Genomic DNA, 21,824 nt, shown 5'->3' with positions numbered 1-21,824 from the left:
ATAATTTAATGTATGATTCCCCCTCTATATAATTTAATGTATGATTCCCCTTCTATATAATTTAATGTATGATTTCTCCTCTATATAATTTAATGTATGTTCCCCCTATATATAATTTAATGTATTATCCCCCCTCTATATAATTTAATGTACGATTCCCCCTCTATATAATTTAATGTATGATTTCTCCTCTATATAATTTAATGTATGTTTCCCCTCCTATATAATTTAATGTATGTTCCCCCTCTATATAATTTAATGTATTATCCCCTCTATATAATTTAATGTATGATTCCCCTCCTATATAATTTAATGTATGATTTCCCCTCTATATAATTTAATGTATGATTCCCCTCCTATATAATTTAATGTATGATTCCCCTCTATATAATTTAATGTATGATTTCCCCTCTATATAATTTAATGTATGATTCCCCCTCTATATAATTTAATGTATGATTTCCCCTCTATATAATTTAATGTATGATTCCCCCTTCTATATAATTTAATGTATGATTCCCCCCTCTGTATAATTTAATGTATGATTCCCCCTTCTATATAATTTAATGTATGTTCCCCCTCCTATATGATTTAATGTATGATTTCTCCTCTATATAATTTAATGTATGATTCCCCTCCTATATAATTTAATGTATGATTCCCCTCCTATATAATTTAATGTATGATTCCTCCTCTATATAATTTAATGTATGATTCCCCTCCTATATAATTTTATGTATGATTTCTCCTCTATATGATTTAATGTATGATTCCCACTCTATATAATTTAATGTATTATCCCCCCTCTATATAATTTAATGTACGATTCCCCTTCTATATAATTTAATGTATTATCCCCCTCTATATAATTTAATGTATGTTTCCCCTCTATATAATTTAATGTACGATTCCCCCTCTATATAATTTAATGTATGATTTCTCCTCTATATAATTTAATGTATGTTTCCCCTCCTATATAATTTAATGTATGTTCCCCCTCTATATAATTTAATGTATTATCCCCTCTATATAATTTAATGTATGATTCCCCTCCTATATAATTTAATGTATGATTTCCCCTCTATATAATTTAATGTATGATTCCCCTCCTATATAATTTAATGTATGATTCCCCTCTATATAATTTAATGTATGATTTCCCCTCTATATAATTTAATGTATGATTTCCCCTCTATATAATTTAATGTATGATTCCCCCTCTATATAATTTAATGTATGATTTCCCCTCTATATAATTTAATGTATGATTCCCCCTTCTATATAATTTAATGTATGATTCCCCCTTCTATATAATTTAATGTATTATCCCCCCTCTATATAATTTAATGTATGATTCCTCCTCTATATAATTTAATGTATGATTCCCCTCCTATATAATTTTATGTATGATTTCTCCTCTATATGATTTAATGTATGATTCCCACTCTATATAATTTAATGTATTATCCCCCCTCTATATAATTTAATGTACGATTCCCCTTCTATATAATTTAATGTATTATCCCCCTCTATATAATTTAATGTATGTTTCCCCTCTATATAATTTAATGTATTATCCCCCCTCTATATAATTTAATGTACGATTCCCCCTCTATATAATTTAATGTATTATCCCCCCTCTATATAATTTAATGTACGATTCCCCCTCTATATAATTTAATGTATGTTTCCCCTCTATATAATTTAATGTATTATCCCCCCTCTATATAATTTAATGTACGATTCCCCCTCTATATAATATAATGTATGATTCCCTTGATGTATTGGCTGTTGTGATTATTAGTGATCTAGCAGACAAGTTAATATGGTAGAGGTTTATGTTTGGATTATTGTTTTTAATCAGGTGTACCAAATGTGGTTGTTGCTCAGGCTAGCTACAGTGTGTTGACAGGAAGCTCTGTCAATCTAGTATGTACTGTGACTGCCAGTCCCTCACATACTTCTGTCCAATGGCTGAGAGTGGTCAATGGTGTTAACCAGGCTGTTAACATTGGAAGCTCAGGAAAATATGCTGGATCATCAGTCAGTGTGCCATCTCTTACCATCAATGGAGCCCAGTCTAGTGATCAGGGCCAGTATATCTGTACTGCCAGTAATGTTGTGGGTACAGGACAGAGTACTGTTACCACGGTTTCAGTAACAGGAAGTAAGTATTGTTACAATATAGTCGTTTTCAGAGTTTTGATCTTCAAAATAAGTGTTGAATGGGGCCACAATTCAACAGTCAATTCATAGTCACCTAATGTGCAATTACCCAAAGTTGTAATATTTAATAATGTATCTACTCCTACTCCTTTTGACTACATGAAAAAAAGTAGAGAAATTTCATCATATGCCTCAGTGCTAAAATATATCTTACACTGAGAAAAAATGCATATACCAGGGTTACAATGGCATATTCAGATTTCTGAGGAATATCCCAGACATCTCCGTGCATCATGCAGTTAGTACTTAGAAAAACAAAAGTAAAAGTCACATATGATCTGGTGATGGTTAACATATTGTTGCATGTAAACATAAAAATATGAAAACTTTTACATTTTAGGTCACCTGTGTATTTTGTTTTTCAAAAAAAAAAAAAAAAAAAATTAAAGTCAAATTAAAATTAGTTTATTAATACATCAGATATGTTTTCTTCTCAGTACTTATTATTTTGGAGGATTTTTGTAAAATAATTGCTATTTGATTTGCAATTTTTTGTTAACAGATGTCTAGAACATACATGGAATTTTTTCATGGAATATTCTTCCAATTTAACCTGACTAAATTTGTTTGGGACAGGCAAGACATAATAGTTATAATTCTTGTTGTTTCCAGGTCTTCCGGTTGTCACTGTTGCTCAACCTAACTATTCTATCGTCACTGGAGGCACAATCACTCTTGTCTGTAACATCAATGCTTCCCCTGCGGCCACCACTATGGCCTGGAGACGCCTGGTGGGTGGAGTATCTTCACCAGTCACCATAGACAACAGCAAGTACACAGGAGGTGTACTTGGTAATCCATCCTTGACTATCAGTAATGCACAGAACAGTGATGAGGGCTTCTATATCTGCCAGGCTACCAATGTTGTAGGGACAGGAGAGAGCACCAACACTTACTTGGATGTAACAGGCAGTAAGTCTATCTGAATATCTCCCATGTTTGTAGTATTATGTAACAGGCAGTAAGTCTATCTGAATATCTCCCATGTTTGTAGTATTATGTAACAGGCAGTAAGTCTATCTGAGTATCTCCCATGTTTGTAGTATTATATAACAGGCAGTAAGTCTATCTGAATATCTCCCATGTTTGTAGTATTATATAACAGGCAGTAAGTCTATCCGAGTATCTCCCATGTTTGTAGTATTATGTATGTAACAGGCAGTAAGTCTATCCGTGTATCTCCCATGTTTGTAGTATTATGTAACAGGCAGTAAGTCTATCTGAGTATCTCCCATGTTTGTAGTATTATATAACAGGCAGTAAGTCTATCTGAATATCTCCCATGTTTGTAGTATTATATAACAGGCAGTAAGTCTATCCGATCATCTCCCATGTTTGTAGTATTATGTATGTAACAGGCAGTAAGTCTATCTGAGTATCTCCCATGTTTGTAGTATTATATAACAGGCAGTAAGTCTATCTGAATATCTCCCATGTTTGTAGTATTATGTAACAGGCAGTAAGTCTATCCGATCATATCTCCCATGTTTGTAGTATTATGTAACAGGCAGTAAGTCTATCCGATCATCTCCCATGTTTGTAGTATTATGTAACAGGCAGTAAGTCTATCTGAGTATCTCCCATGTTTGTAGTATTATATAACAGGCAGTAAGTCTATCTGAATATCTCCCATGTTTGTAGTATTATGTAACAGGCAGTAAGTCTATCTGAATATCCTTCTGATCGCAAAAATTCCCCCTGAAATTTTGTATGATTATGCACTAGGAAATGTTGATACTCAATATGGGTTTAAAAACTACCCAGGTCAAGATTAAGGTAGATGTGTAACAGGAGAGGAGAAAATGTAGTGACCAGACCGGGGTTCGAACCCGGGACCTACGAGCACTAGCTGGATGCTCTACCAATTGAGCTACCTGGTCACTGATGATCGACCCAGTCCAGTCCCGCTACAGATTTTACTAAAACTATAAGTTCCTAACAGACTGCAAAATGCAAAAAGGTCATAGTGAATTTGATTATACAGAATATGTGATATAGAAATAGACTTTGATCTTGTAATAAGCCATCGTTGGTAACCCCTTTTTATGACCCTCACGGACAGAGACAGTGTAATGATAAGTACAGAGAATCTTGTTATGGCATTAAAAAAAGCAACCAATTAAATACCACCATACAGGTCAAACATCAGAACTCTTTTGTGAAAAACATATTTTGCATATATCCCTGTTATGGGGACCCCCAGCAAAATGATATATGCCCTACTAATGGTCAATGTATTCAAGTAGTGGACCTCGCTATAAATTCACTGTGTACACTAAACCTCGTCCCAAGTGCAGCCTCTTGCAATGAGCGTCAGGGCCATGGGTTACTGACAATGGTTATAAGCAAGATATACATAAACTCATTTATAATTGCAAAACAATGAAATAACGTATTTGTTAACGTCTGAACAAGACATGTTTGGGCTTGTTATTACCCCTGTAACAAACATTAGGGTTGGGATTGAATCAGATCAGTCCAATGTCTGTCTGTGATATCTTCTACAATTCTCATCAAAACTTTTAATCAGTGGATGTACTCTCTCATATTGTAGTTGTGCTGATAAAATAAACCAAATCTTGTCGAAATATTTCCTACAGGTGTAAGCCTCTAGTGATTAAAGTGCTAATAATTAAGGATTCTAATCGCCTACTTGTCGTGTGGGTCGATCTTTAAACAATTTTCAACTTCTTTTCAGAAAGCCCTGAACCAATTTCATTGAAATTTTAAAGAAACCTTTCATAGCCAGAGATCAACCAAATTTGTGAATTATATGGTCCCCACTCCCTAGGGGCCTGAGGGACTGGGCAAAACTGGTCAAATTGACTGACATTTTAAAAATCTTCTGAAGACCCAGAATTCCTCTGGGAAGAGGGTACAATTTACTACAGTTTAATTATGTTGGGAAATCATAAGTTTGATCATTGTTTGTTGATTCGCAATTAAAACATGGTAAGAATTATCAGTATAAGATGACAGTTTGATGGTATGCACATATTGGCCCTGACTCAAATTTTAACTCAGAGGGGCATATGGACAAGGCCAACTAGGGTCAAATTGACTGATACAGAACACAAAATGGCTGACAGCTGAAGTTCTGTATTGCTGTTTGCTGTTAGATCTCTCTTGGATTTCATAAATCATTAAGATAGAGAAAAGCTTAGTAAATCATAGAACCAATAAACATTATGCTGGGTGCCAAGCTGTTTTGGATATTTTGTTTTGAGAACCAATATGTAATCTGTTTTTTTCAGCCATTCCTGTTGTGACCATATCACAGAACACCTACTCAGTACTGGTGGGCTCATCTATCACCATTGACTGCTCTGTGTCTGCTAGCCCCACTCACACATCTGTGGAATGGAGAAAGATCACCAACATTGGCGGCAACAATGTCAACACACCCATTGTCATTGATAACATCAACTACAGCGGTGGCTCAGTGTCTAGTCCTGGTCTCCAGGTGATCACTACTGAAGAGAGCGACCAGGGTTTCTATGTTTGTACTGCCACTAACAGTGTTGGCACAGGAACCAGTAACCAGGCCTTCCTATCAGTTACTGGAGGTGAGTTCCTAACTAGTAACTAGACAGTTCTTTATATTGGTGATCTGCCAGATATAGACCTGTCAATGTTAACAGGGTTGATGAGTCACCATATAGAAACCATACATTTCTGTCATTCTATCCCATGAGCTGAGGGGCAGGGCCAAAAGAGATAAAATGTCCTTAATTCAAAGAAAAGCAATACTTTTATATTTTTTTATGAGGGTATATAGGTATTTATCAAAATTGTTAATCTTGGAGAGGATGGAATCCTTATAGGCTTGTTAAGAAAGAGGGCAGTTTTAGATGTGTCGTCTTCACTTTCCATTGGAAATAATTCAAAATTTATGATTACATGTATAAGATGGCAGTAAGAACATTTGAATATTTTGAACCTGATCCTGACAGAGCAGGCACATGGGCTGTCGGCAAGGTGTTCACAAAGTTCCCTAAAATTCAAATAGTATTTTGTGTCTCCCTCAAATTTGCTGGAATGCTCAAAGGTCAAGATTTCAGGTGATTAATGAAAATTGTGTACTATCATTACTCCTGGACGTGTTATTAGTCCCCTGCCGTTTGAAAAACGGGGGGGACTATAGGTTTACCCTCCATCCATCTGTCTGTCCGTCCGTCTGTCTGTCTGTCACGCAATAGTTGTCCGGACAACTCCTCCTAAAGTGCTACTCCGACTTTAATGAAACTTGGTATACATGATCAGTATAACATGTAGTTGTGCATCCTACTTTTTTTTCTTCGAAAAACCTATTTTCAAAATGGCCGCCGACTTCTCATTGATTGAGACTTGTCCGGACAACTCCTCCTTAAGTACTACTCTGATTTTAACGAAACTTGGTATACATGATCAGTATAACATGTAGTTGTGCATCCCACATTTTTTTTTTTCGAAAACCAATTTTCAAAATGGCCGCTGACTTCTCATTGGTTGAGACTTGTCTGGACAACTCTTCCTAAAGTACTACTCCGATTTAAAGAAACTTGGTATACATGATCAGTATAACATGTAGTTGTGCGTCCCACATTTTTTTTTCAAAAATTCATTTTTCAAAATGGCTGCCGGCTTCTCATTGGTTGAGGCTTGTCCGGACAACTCCTCCTAAAGTACTACTCCGATTTTAACGAAACTTGGTATTCATGATCAGTATAACATGTAGTTGTGCATCCCACATTTTTTTTCGAAAAACCAATTTTCAAAATGGTCCCCGACTTCTCATTGGTTGAGACTTGTCCGGACCATTCCTCCTAAAGTACTACTCCGATTTTAGCGAAACTTGGTATACGTGATCAGTATAACATGTAGTTTAAAAAATGGGAAATAAATAGTTGCACTCCTGGGTCAGGCAGGGGACTTTGTATTGCTGTTGCAATACTATCCATCCTTGTTTGATTTCAGCCCCTCCTACCGTCACTGTTTCCCAGACGTCCTACACTATCATCACGGGAGGAACAATAACTCTTCAGTGCTCTGTATTTGGTAACCCAGCAGTGACCAGCATTGCTTGGACACGATCCATCAACAATGGACCTTTCACCCAAATTACTATTGATGGAGCAAGTTTTTCTGGGGCTTCCCTCGGCAATCCATCCTTGACTGTCATCAATGCTGATAGTAATGACCTAGGTGTCTACAAATGTTCAGCCACAAACTCTCTTGGCACTTCAGAGAGCTCACAAGTGACACTCACTATTACTGGAGGTATGTATTTATGGCTGTTGGGATTAGATGCTTGAACTGTTTGTTGCAATGAGGTTAGGGAGGTAAGGTAGAATCTGTCTATCTGTCTGTAGACACAAATTTGTACTGCCTACTCCTCCAAAAATTATGCGTAGGATTCAACAAAACTTCTTATCTTATGATTTATTGCTTATTTAAAAAACATCATTTCATATGACACACAAAGTCAATGTTAAGATTACTTTCATAACTGCAATCATGCATACATATATCTCCTTACACACCAAGTTATACATTTACATATGACATTAAGGAGAACAATTATGATTGATGTGAAAAGCTTTAGTAACTTACAGGAAATACATTACTGTTACTGAGTCTATACAAGAAATACATTACTGTTACTGTTTCTATACAAGAAATACATTACTGTTACTGAGTCTATACAAGAAATACATTACTGTTAATGAGTTCACACAGGAAATACATTACTGTTACTGAGTCTATACAGGAAATACATTACTGTTACTGAGTCTATACAAGAAATACATTACAGTTACTGAGTCTATACAAGAAATACATTACTGTTACTGAGTTCACACAGGAAATACATTACTGTTACTGAGTCTATACAGGAAATACATTACTGTTACTGAGTCTATACAAGAAATACATTACAGTTACTGAGTCTATACAAGAAATACATTACTGTTACTGAGTTCACACAGGAAATACATTACTGTTACTGAGTCTATACAGGAAATACATTACTGTTACTGAGTCTATACAAGAAATACATTACAGTTACTGAGTCTATACAGGAAATACATTACTGTTACTGAGTTCACACAGGAAATACATTACTGTTACTGAGTTCACACAGGAAATACATTACTGTTACTGAGTCTATACAAGAAATACATTACAGTTACTGAGTCTATACAAGAAATACATTACTGTTAATGAGTTCACACAGGAAATACATTACTGTTACTGAGTTCACACAGGAAATACATTACTGTTACTGAGTCTATACAAGAAATACATTACTGTTACTGAGTCTATACAAGAAATACATTACTGTTAATGAGTCTATACAAGAAATACATTACAGTTACTGAGTCTATACAAGAAATACATTACTGTAACTGTTTCTATACAAGAAATACATTACTGTTACTGAGTTCACACAGGAAATACATTACTGTTACTGAGTCTACATCGTAACCCAACAGTGAAATATGTAACTAAGCCTTGATATATAGTTTATACATTTTACTTACAGACCCACCAACTGTGACTGTTGGACAGACAAACTACAATGTCATCACTGGCTCAGATGTGACAATCCAGTGTTCTGTAACGGCCATCCCTGCTGCCAGTGTTGTGTTCTGGGAAAAGATTGTGAACAATGTGGTAAACAGGCTGACAATCGACCAAATATCCTATGGTGGCTCCACCACTAGCTCACCTTCCCTGATTATATACAATGCCCAAAGTGATGACAGTGGATCCTATAGGTGTAAGGCCAGTAATGCTGTAGGCACTGGTAATTCTCAGACTGTCACTGTCTCTGTTACTGGAGGTAAGAACCCATTGTTACACTACATCTATTTTTCTGCCCTGAATATGGGCGTTTGAGTGTTCTTATACATTATTTTGTTATTCTTATTCTCCAAGTTGTTTGATTATTATACCCATAAAATAATAAATAATCAGATTGTTATAAATTTGTTTTGGCAGGTTATATGTATGGTGCAGGTCAATGCCACAAATCCTGTCTATCATGTGCTTATTTCTGATGTTGTGATTTTGTCCACAGCTGTCCCAGCGGTCACCATCACTGAAGCCTCCTACTCAGTCACCACCGGTACTACAGCTATTTTGGAATGTGTTGTGGTAGCAACCCCACAGGCCTCAACTGTCATCTGGCAAAAAACAGCGAATGGTGTAACAACTACAGTCACAATCAACAATTCCAAATTCAGCGGTGGCTCTGTGAATTCACCAAGTCTAGTCATATCTAATGCTGACAGCAGTGATGTCGCCTTCTACGTTTGTCAGGCTACTAATGCTGTGGGGACAGGCACCAGCTCTCAGACCTATCTGGAGGTCACAGGAGGTATTGTCAATACTTAATCCCTTAACGAAGGTTAAAGGGGGCAGCGGGACAAGGACTTAAGTTTTTCTTTTGTCAATCTTATCCGTACATTACAACAAATATTTGTCAGCACTGTATATTTAGTGTTGGCCTGCAGGGTACTTAACATCTGCACCTACTACTACCCAGGATACTTGTTGTTTGGAGTACATGTTAACATTACCCAGGATACTTGTTGTTTGGAGTACATGTTAACAATACCCAGGACACTTGTTGTTTGGAGTACATGTTAACATTACCCAGGACACTTGTTGTTTGGAGTACATGTTAACAATACCCATGACAATTGTTGTTTGGAGTACATGTTAACATTACCCAGGACACTTGTTGTTTGGAGTACATGTTAACATTACCCAGGATACTTGTTGTTTGGAGTACATGTTAACAATACCCAGGACACTTGTTGTTTGGAGTACATGTTAACAATACCCAGGACACTTGTTGTTTGGAGTACATGTTAACAATACCCAGGACACTTGTTGTTTGGAGTACATGTTAACATTACCCAGGACACTTGTTGTTTGGAGTACATGTTAACAATACCCAGGATACTTGTTGTTTGGAGTACATGTTAACAATACCCAGGACACTTGTTGTTTGGAGTACATGCTAACAATACCCAGGATACTTGTTGTTTGGAGTACATGTTAACAATACCCAGGACACTTGTTGTTTGGAGTACATGTTAACATTACCCAGGACACTTGTTGTTTGGAGTACATGTTAACAATACCCAGGATACTTGTTGTTTGGAGTACATGTTAACATTACCCAGGATACTTGTTGTTTGGAGTACATGTTAACAATACCCACTACGCTTGTTGTTTGGAGTACATGTTAACAATACCCAGGATACTTGTTGTTTGGAGTACATGTTAACAATACCCAGGATACTTGTTGTTTTGAGTACATGTTAACAATACCCAGGACACTTGTTTTTTGGAGTACATGTTAACAATACCCAGGACACTTGTTGTTTGAAGTACATGTTAACAATACCCAGGACACTTGTTGTTTGGAATACATGTTAACAATACCCAGGACACTTGTTGTTTGGAGTACATGTTAACAATACCCAGGACACTTGTTGTTTGGAGTACATGTTAACATTACCCATGATACTTGTTGTTTGGAGTACATGTTAACATTACCCAGGATACTTGTTGTTTGGAGTACATGTTAACAATACCCACTACGCTTGTTGTTTGGAGTACATGTTAACAATACCCAGGATACTTGTTGTTTGGAGTACATGTTAACAATACCCAGGATACTTGTTGTTTTGAGTACATGTTAACAATACCCAGGACACTTGTTTTTTGGAGTACATGTTAACAATACCCAGGACACTTGTTGTTTGAAGTACATGTTAACAATACCCAGGACACTTGTTGTTTGGAATACATGTTAACAATACCCAGGATACTTGTTGTTTGGAATACATGTTAACAATACCCAGGACACTTGTTGTTTGGAGTACATGTTAACATTACCCATGATACTTGTTGTTTGGAGTACATGTTAACATTACCCAGGATACTTGTTGTTTGGAGTACATGTTAACAATTCCCAGGACACTTGTTGTTTGGAGTACATGTTAACATTACCCATGATACTTGTTGTTTGGAGTACATGTTAACATTACCCAGGATACTTGTTGTTTGGAGTACATGTTAACAATTCCCAGGACACTTGTTGTTTGGAGTACATGTTAACAATACCCAGGACACTTGTTGTTTGGAGTACATGTTAACAATACCCAGGATACTTGTTGTTTGGAGTACATGTTAACAATACCCAGGATACTTGTTGTTTGGAGTACATGTTAACATTACCCAGGACACTTGTTGTTTGGAGTACATGTTAACATTACCCAGGACACTTGTTGTTTGGAGTACATGTTAACAATACCCATGACACTTGTTGTTTGGAGTACATGTTAACAATACCCAGGACACTTGTTGTTTGGAGTACATGTTAACAATACCCAGGATACTTGTTGTTTGGAGTACATGTTAACATTACCCAGGACACTTGTTGTTTGGAGTACATGTTAACATTACCCAGGATACTTGTTGTTTGGAGTACATGTTAACAATACCCAGGATACTTGTTGTTTGGAGTACATGTTAACAATACCCATGATACTTGTTGTTTGGAGTACATGTTAACATTACCCAGGATACTTGTTGTTTGGAGTACATGTTAACATTACCCAGGACACTTGTTGTTTGGAGTACATGTTAACAATTCCCAGGACACTTGTTGTTTGGAGTACATGTTAACAATACCCAGGACACTTGTTGTTTGGAGTACATGTTAACAATACCCACTACGCTTGTTGTTTGGAGTACATGTTAACAATACCCATGACACTTGTTGTTTGGAGTACATGTTAACAATACACAGGACACTTGTTGTTTGGAGTACATGTTAACAATACCCAGTACACTTGTTGTTTGGAGTACATGTTAACAATACCCAGGGCACTTGTTGTTTGGAGTACATGTTAACAATACCCAGGACACTTGTTGTTTGGAGTACATGTTAACAATACCCAGGACACTTGTTGTTTGGAGTACATGTTAACATTACCCAGTACACTTGTTGTTTGGAGTACATGTTAACAATACCCAGGATACTTGTTGTTTGGAGTACATGTTAACAATACCCAGGATACTTGTTGTTTGGAGTACATGTTAACAATACCCAGGATACTTGTTGTTTGGAGTACATGTTAACAATACCCAGGACACTTGTTGTTTGGAGTACATGTTAACATTATCCAGGATACTTGTTGTTTGGAGTACATGTTAACAATACCCAGGACACTTGTTGTTTGCAGTACATGTTAACATTATCCAGGACACTTGTTGTTTGGAGTACATGTTAACAATACCCAGGATACTTGTTGTTTGGAGTACATGTTAACATTACCCATGACACTTGTTGTTTGGAGTACATGTTAACATTACCCAGGACACTTGTTGTTTGGAGTACATGTTAACATTACCCAGTACACTTGTTGTTTGGAGTACATGTTAACAATACCCAGGACACTTGTTGTTTGGAGTACATGTTAACATTATCCAGGATACTTGTTGTTTGGAGTACATGTTAACAATACCCATGATACTTGTTGTTTGGAGTACATGTTAACAATACCCAGGATACTTGTTGTTTGGAGTACATGTTAACAATACCCAGTACACTTGTTGTTTGCAGTACATGTTAACATTATCCAGGACACTTGTTGTTTGGAGTACATGTTAACAATACCCAGGATACTTGTTGTTTGCAGTACATGTTAACATTATCCAGGACACTTGTTGTTTGGAGTACATGTTAACAATACCCAGGATACTTGTTGTTTGGAGTACATGTTAACATTACCCAGGACACTTGTTGTTTGGAGTACATGTTAACATTACCCAGGATACTTGTTGTTTGGAGTACATGTTAACATTACCCAGGACACTTGTTGTTTGGAGTACATGTTAACAATACCCATGACACTTGTTGTTTGGAGTACATGTTAACAATACCCAGGACACTTGTTGTTTGGAGTACATGTTAACAATACCCAGGATACTTGTTGTTTGGAGTACATGTTAACATTACCCAGGACACTTGTTGTTTGGAGTACATGTTAACATTACCCAGGATACTTGTTGTTTGGAGTACATGTTAACAATACCCAGGATACTTGTTGTTTGGAGTACATGTTAACAATACCCATGATACTTGTTGTTTGGAGTACATGTTAACATTACCCAGAATACTTGTTGTTTGGAGTACATGTTAACAATACCCAGGACACTTGTTGTTTGGAGTACATGTTAACAATACCCAGGATACTTGTTGTTTGGAGTACATGTTAACAATACCCAGGGTACTTGTTGTTTGGAGTACATGTTAACAATACACAGGACACTTGTTGTTTGGAGTACATGTTAACAATACCCAGTACACTTGTTGTTTGGAGTACATGTTAACAATACCCAGGACACTTGTTGTTTGGAGTACATGTTAACAATACCCAGGACACTTGTTGTTTGGAGTACATGTTAACAATACCCAGGACACTTGTTGTTTGGAGTACATGTTAACAATACCCAGGACACTTGTTGTTTGGAGTACATGTTAACATTACCCAGTACACTTGTTGTTTGGAGTACATGTTAACAATACCCAGGACACTTGTTGTTTGGAGTACATGTTAACAATACCCAGGACACTTGTTGTTTGGAGTACATGTTAACAATACCCAGGACACTTGTTGTTTGGAGTACATGTTAACAATACATGGTAATATTACAGTTTAATTGGTTTGATGGAAGTTTGTATGTTGATAGACGTATGGTCTAGTCATGCGTTATGTTTTCTGTTTTGTATTTCAAAAGTCACAAATATTACTTGTTTTGAATATTTTTGGTTTGAAAACATAAGATTTTGAAAAATTATTTTACAATATCCTTATTGTTTCTAAGTTATGTGATTTTTTGGATTATAATGTCACAATAACGTGAATTTTGAGAATTATTGATGTTGTGAAGTTTGCTATTTATTTTGAAATGCAACAATATATGTACACATGTCCAAGACATATGACAAGATGTTTCTTTCCCATCACTTCATCAATATAGAGATTTGTTTGGTTGATTTTTAGGGGAAATGCTGTAATTTTAGTGAAGTTTGGTGTAAATCTTGTTAAGAATTGGTCATGTTATAACTTTATAAATCCTTGGTCAATTTCTTTATGTGAACACTTAAATTGTTGGATGATGAAATATTTTCATTTAATATATTGTTCCATAATAAATTTTATTTCACAACCTTTGAAATATTTTGAATGTAAATTTTATTAAAGTTCTTTAGGTTAGCTTAATATTGAGAAATGTACCATATTATAAGTGTTGATCTTGGCACATTGTGTGCTTTGTGAAATGCAAGACATGGCATGCACTTGGATATCTTTGTAACATATTTTTATGACCTGGTATCTGTTTGACATAACTAGTTAGTGTCATAATTTGAGATTTGTAAAGTACCTTTTAATTAGTATACATTCAGAAGTTCAGTATATTAACTAATGGTGAAAATGACCTATGGCCATGTGTGTTTACCCAGGACACCTAGCTTCCTTTACTGTACAAATGGCAGCATAATTAATATAATACAAGTTATTATATATCACATTATATTGGCAAATGTCACACAAAATGTAAATAGAAATATTCTCTAATTTTACTTTATGAGCTACTGTGTCAGAACCAAGCATGTTCAGTTGTCCACACGACCTCTTAGGAAAAGTAAAAGCTATTGATATTTTTTTCAGTGTGTTTATTTTTATATGTATATAAATTTTGTTTTTCATGATAGATTATTCTATAACTATATGGACTATAAATTGTACTATAATTGTTTTCCAGCTTTACCCGTTGTTCAAGTACTGCAACCATTCTACACGGTAACCAAAGGACAATCTGTTACACTGGAGTGTACGGTAACTGGAACACCAGTGGCTACCTCTGTTTCCTGGGAACGCACCTCAGGGGGAGTGGTCACCACTGTTGCTATTGACAACAATCAATACCAAGGGTCATCAGTGAACAGCCCTTCCTTGGTCATCTCCGTCTCAGACAGTGTGGACACTGGCACCTATGTCTGTACTGCTACAAATAGTGTTGGTGTTGGCAGGAGTACACAAACCACTCTAACAGTTACAGGAGGTAAACATACACCAACATTTCTATCTTGACCATATCACTACTGGTCAGTTAACTCTGTAGACATGTCTACCTTGACCATATCACTACTGGTCAGTTAACTCTGTAGACATGTCTACCTTGACCATATCACTACTGGTCAGTTAACTCTGTATACATTTCTATCTTGACCATATCACTACTGGTCAGTTAACTCTGTAGACATGTCTACCTTGACCATATCACTACTGGTCAGTTAACTCTGTACACATTTCTATCTTGACCATATCACTACTGGTCAGTAAACTCTGTACACATTTCTATCTTGACCATATCACTACTGGTCGGTTAACTCTGTATACATTTCTATCTTGACCATATCACTACTGGTCAGTTAACTCTGTAGACATGTCTACCTTGACCAAATCACTACTGGTCAGTTAACTCTGTAGACATGTCTACCTTGACCATATCACTACTGGTCAGTTAAATCTGTACACATTTCTATCTTGACCATATCACTACTGGTCAGTAAACTCTGTACACATTTCTATCTTGACCATATCACTACTGGTCGGTTAACTCTGTATACATTTCTATCTTGACCATATCACTACTGGTCAGTTAACTCTGTACACATTTCTATCTTGACCATATCACTACTGGTCAGTAAACTCTGTACACATTTCTATCTTGACCATATCACTACTGGTCGGTTAACTCTGTATACATTTCTATCTTGACCATATCACTACTGGTCAGTTAACTCTGTAGACATGTCTACCTTGACCATATCACTACTGGTCAGTTAACTCTGTACACATTTCTATCTTGACCATATCACTACTGGTCAGTAAACTCTGTACACATTTCTATCTTGACCATATCACTACTGGTCGGTTAACTCTGTATACATTTCTATCTTGACCATATCACTACTGGTCGGTTAACTCTGTATACATTTCTATCTTGACCATATCACTACTGGTCGGTTAACTCTGTATACATTTCTATCTTGACCATATTACTACTGGTCGGTTAACTCTGTATACATTTCTATCTTGACCATATCACTACTGGTCAGTTAACTCTCTATACATTTCTATCTTGACCATATCACTACTGGTCGGTTAACTCTGTATACATTTCTATCTTGACCATATCGATACTGGTCAGTTAACTCTGTAGACATGTCTACCTTGACCATATCACTACTGGTCAGTTAACTCTGTATACATTTCTGTCTTGACCATATCACTACTGGTCAGTTAACTCTGTAGACATGTCTACCTTGACCATATCACTACTGGTCAGTTAACTCTGTATACATTTCTATCTTGACCATATCACTACTGGTCGGTTAACTCTGTATACATTTCTATCTTGACCATATCGATACTGGTCAGTTAACTCTGTAGACATGTCTACCTTGACCATATCACTACTGGTCAGTTAACTCTGTAGACATCCTATCTTGACCATATCACTACTGGTCAGTTAACTCTGTATACATTTCTATCTTGACCATATCACTACTGGTCAGTTAACTGTATACATTTCTATCTTGACTATATTACTACTGGTCAGTTAACTCTGTAGACATCCTATCTTGACCATATTACTACTGGTCAGTTAACTCTGTATACATTTCTATCTTGACCATATCACTACTGGTCGGTTAACTCTGTATACATTTCTATCTTGACCATATCGATACTGGTCAGTTAACTCTGTAGACATGTCTACCTTGACCATATCACTACTGGTCAGTTAACTCTGTATACATTTCTGTCTTGACCATATCACTACTGGTCAGTTAACTCTGTAGACATGTCTACCTTGACCATATCACTACTGGTCAGTTAACTCTCTATACATTTCTATCTTGACCATATCACTACTGGTCGGTTAACTCTGTATACATTTCTATCTTGACCATATCGATACTGGTCAGTTAACTCTGTAGACATGTCTACCTTGACCATATCACTACTGGTCAGTTAACTCTGTAGACATCCTATCTTGACCATATCACTACTGGTCAGTTAACTCTGTATACATTTCTATCTTGACCATATCACTACTGGTCAGTTAACTGTATATATTTCTATCTTGACCATATTACTACTGGTCAGTTAACTCTGTAGACATCCTATCTTGACCATATTACTACTGGTCAGTTAACTCTGTATACATTTCTATCTTGACCATATCACTACTGGTCAGTTAACTCTGTAGACATGTCTACCTTGACCATATCACTACCGGTCAGTTAACTCTGTATACATTTCTATCTTGACCATATCACTACTGGTCGGTTAACTCTGTATACATTTCTATCTTGACCATATCGATACTGGTCAGTTAACCCTGTAGACATGTCTACCTTGACCAAATCACTACTGGTCAGTTAACTCTGTAGACATCCTAACTTGACCATATCGATACTGGTCAGTTAACTCTGTATACATTTCTATCTTGACCATATCACTACTGGTCAGTTAACTGTATACATTTCTATCTTGACCATATTACTTCTGGTCAGTTAACTCTGTAGACATCCTATCTTGACCATATTACTACTGGTCAGTTAACTCTGTATACATTTCTATCTTGACCATATCACTACTGGTCAGTTAACTGTATACATTTCTATCTTGACCATATTACTTCTGGTCAGTTAACTCTGTAGACATCCTATCTTGACCATATTACTACTGGTCAGTTAACTCTGTATACATTTCTATCTTGACCATATCACTACTGGTCAGTTAACTCTGTAGACATCCTATCTTGACCATATCACTCCTGGTCAGTTAACTCTGTAGACATTTCTACCTTGACCATATCGATACTGGTCAGTTAACTCTGCATACATTTCTATCTTGACCATATCACTACTGGTCAGTTAACTCTGTATACATTTCTATCTTGACCATATCACTCCTGGTCAGTTAACTCTGTAGACATTCTATCTTGACCATATCACTCCTGGTCAGTTAACTCTGTATACATTTCTATCTTGACCATATCACTACTGGTCAGTTAACTCTGTATACATTTCTATCTTGACCATATCACTCCTGGTTAGTTAACTCTGTAGACATCCTATCTTAACCATATCACTCCTGGTCAGTTAACTCTGTATACATTTCTATCTTGACCATATCACTACTGGTCAGTTAACTCTGTATACATTTCTATCTTGACCATATCACTCCTGGTCAGTTAACTCTGTAGACATCCTATCTTGACCATATCACTCCTGGTCAGTTAACTCTGTAGACATTTCTACCTTGACCATATCGATACTGGTCAGTTAACTCTGCATACATTTCTATCTTGACCATATCACTACTGGTCAGTTAACTCTGTATACATTTCTATCTTGACCATATCACTACTGGTCAGTTAACTCTGTAGACATCCTATCTTGACCATATCACTCCTGGTCAGTTAACTCTGTAGACATTTCTATCTTGACCATATCACTACTGGTCAGTTAACTCTGTAGACATTTCTACCTTCATTATCTATTTGATATATACAGTTATGTTACTTAACTAACAACTACCATAATGATTTTTAGAAGTGTTTGCCTGAGCTGCATGGTGATTAGACAATTCTTTCCCTCTTTTGTTGTGTATTAGTAATTGTAAGAATAGTGAGGATATAATTGTGATGCTTGAGCTGTCTTGTTGTAATATATTTCTCTCTTAACTATCACTAAAGATTCCATTATAATTTAAAATGTTTGTTTTTGAAAAAAAAGTTCAAGCATTTGAAGGGAATTTATAGCACTACAATTCATGTTTAACCTTTATCTTGCAAAGGAGTTGTTTTGTACTTTAATGTCAATGTTATTGATATTCCAATGTCTATTCTGCACAGCTCTTAAATGTTTGTGTGATATATTAGGATGTTGTGAATTACTAGTCCTAGAAATCACTTCAGTCAGGAAATATAACACCTGTTAAACCATCTAACAACTATTAAACCATATAACAACTATTAAACCATATAACAACTATTAAATCATCTAACAACTATTAAACCATATAACAACTATTAAACCATATAACAACTATTAAATCATCTAACAACTATTAAACCATCTAACAACTATTAAATCATCTAACAACTATTAAACCATATAAAAACTATTAAACCATATAACAACTATTAAACCATATAACAACTATTAAACCATATAAAAACTATTAAACCATATAACAACTATTAAATCATCTAACAACTATTAAACAACTATTAAACCATATAAAAACTATTAAACCATATAACAACTATTAAACCATATAACAACTATTAAAAAAATCATGATGTTATTTTGATAACTTCTTCATTAAGAATAGTTGTCAAATGGAGACTTGTTACCAATATACTGTTTACTCTTCCTCACAGACATACCAACCGTGGCCATTACTGATCCTGCCTACACTGTGGTCACCGGATTCTCCATTGTCATCCCCTGTACAGTGTCTGCCAACCCACCAGCCACCTCCGTGTCTTGGTCTAGACAGGCTAATATCAATGATTCCCCAACATCTCTCTCCATTGATGGTACCAAATACAGTGGTGGCAGCACAAGCATTCCATCCCTCACCATCAGCAGTGCCAGTAGTTCTGACCAGGGCTATTACATCTGTTCTGCTACAAACAGCATTGGCAGAGGAACAAGTGGCCAGAGTTATCTCACCATCACTGGAGGTAGGGTCTCAATATATCATTGGATAGTAACATCTGTACATGGTCATCATCTCATCTCGGAATACACCTTTACCTCGTAGGATAGTTAACATCACATGGTAATCACTTTAACTCAGAATACGCCTTTACCTCGTAGGATAGTTAACATCACATGGTAATCACTTTAACTCGGAATACACCTTTACCTTGTAGGATAGTTAACATCACATGGTAATCACTTTAACTCGGAATACACCTTTACCTTGTAGGATAGTTAACATCACATGGTAATCACTATAACTCGGAATACACCTTTACCTTGTAGGATAGTTAACATCACATGGTAATCACTTTAACTCAGAATACGCCTTTATCTCGTTGAATTGTTAACATCACACGGTAATCACTTTATCTCAGAATACGCCTTTATCTCGTTGAATTGTTAACATCACACGGTAATCACTTTATCTCAGAATACGCCTTTATCTCGTTTAATTGTTAACATCACACGGTAATCACTTTATCTCAGAATACGCCTTTATCTCGTTGAATTGTTAACATCACACGGTAATCACTTTATCTCAGAATACGCCTTTATCTCGTTTAATTGTTAACATCACACGGTAATCACTTTATCTCAGAATACGCCTTTATCTCGTTGAATTGTTAACATCACACGGTAATCACTTTATCTCAGAATACGCCTTTATCTCGTTTAATTGTTAACATCACACGGTAATCACTTTATCTCAGAATACGCCTTTATCTCGTTGAATTGTTAACATCACATGCTAGTCACTTTATCTCAGATAATACCATTTGATAGTTTTTGTTTATACTCTTGTGGGGTTTAATAAAAAGTTGTTATTATGGATTTTTTTGCAATTTTGCAATTTTGACCATGTTTGTCATTAAAATAAACAATTATTGTAGCTGGCTTATAAACTTGTTTTTCACTGTTAAACATTACAGATCGACCAACAGTGACAATCCCATCCAACGCCTACTCTGTGATCACTGCTGCTTCTATACAGATTCCCTGTACAGTACAGGCCAGTCCTCCTGCAAGCACTGTGGGCTGGTCCAAGATTGTCACCTCTACAGGTGGTAACACTGTAACAACCTCTATCGCAATCGACGGGTCAAAGTACCAGGGCAGCTCGACCAGTACCCCAAGTCTGACCATCAACAATGCTAACAATAACGATCAAGCCTATTATGTCTGCTCAGCCACTAACAGTGTAGGATCCACTGACAGCATCCAAACCTTCCTCACAGTATCTGGAAGTAAGTCATATTTTTCACAACACGAAGGCAAAAACTGTCAGAGAAGATTTGCCTTTTGCATGAAAGAAATATGTTAACAAAAAAGACCAATTGTATCAACTCATTATACTTGACTTAAGCAACATTAACTTTTCCATCCAGGTATTCCTCAAGTGACTTTGGCACCACAGTTTACTACCATACTGGGAACCTCCATCACCTTGGATTGTACAGTATCTGCCACCCCGCAGGCTGACTCTATCTCCTGGGAACGGGTCATTGGTGGAGTGACCACCACCCTCACCATTGATGGTACCAAATTTGTTGGCTCAGCTGTCAACAACCCGTCCCTGACCATCAACAGTGCCACAGCTGATGACCAAGGATACTATGTCTGTATAGCTATCAACAGTGTGGGCATCGGCAAGAGTTCACAAGCCTACTTGACTGTCACTGGAAGTAAGTATTCACAATGTTACTGACTGAAAGGCACAACAGATTGACACACTGTCCTAGTA

General features: G+C 36.3%; 1 protein-coding gene across 22 annotated transcripts in view; it reads left to right on the top strand.

Annotated features, from left to right (window-relative positions):
- Positions 1-21,824, top strand: part of LOC117336916 (hemicentin-1-like) — a 160,858-nt gene that overhangs the window by 120,185 nt on the left and 18,849 nt on the right. For all 22 annotated transcript variants that reach the window (XM_033897725.1, XM_033897714.1, XM_033897722.1 and 19 more), the window contains 10 exons: positions 1,865-2,167; positions 2,839-3,138; positions 5,481-5,792; positions 7,183-7,485; positions 8,750-9,049; positions 9,287-9,586; positions 15,058-15,357; positions 19,756-20,061; positions 21,013-21,327; positions 21,469-21,765. In XM_033897725.1, the coding sequence (XP_033753616.1) occupies positions 1,865-2,167; positions 2,839-3,138; positions 5,481-5,792; positions 7,183-7,485; positions 8,750-9,049; positions 9,287-9,586; positions 15,058-15,357; positions 19,756-20,061; positions 21,013-21,327; positions 21,469-21,765 (3,036 nt within the window). The remainder of the gene's footprint in view (positions 1-1,864; positions 2,168-2,838; positions 3,139-5,480; positions 5,793-7,182; positions 7,486-8,749; positions 9,050-9,286; positions 9,587-15,057; positions 15,358-19,755; positions 20,062-21,012; positions 21,328-21,468; positions 21,766-21,824) is intronic.

This window comes from Pecten maximus, chromosome 10 (genome assembly GCF_902652985.1).
Source record: "Pecten maximus chromosome 10, xPecMax1.1, whole genome shotgun sequence".
Classification (NCBI taxonomy): Eukaryota; Metazoa; Mollusca; class Bivalvia; order Pectinida; family Pectinidae; genus Pecten; species Pecten maximus.
The sequence above is the reverse complement of the archived record's forward strand: the minus strand, read 5'-3'. Positions and strand labels throughout refer to the sequence as shown.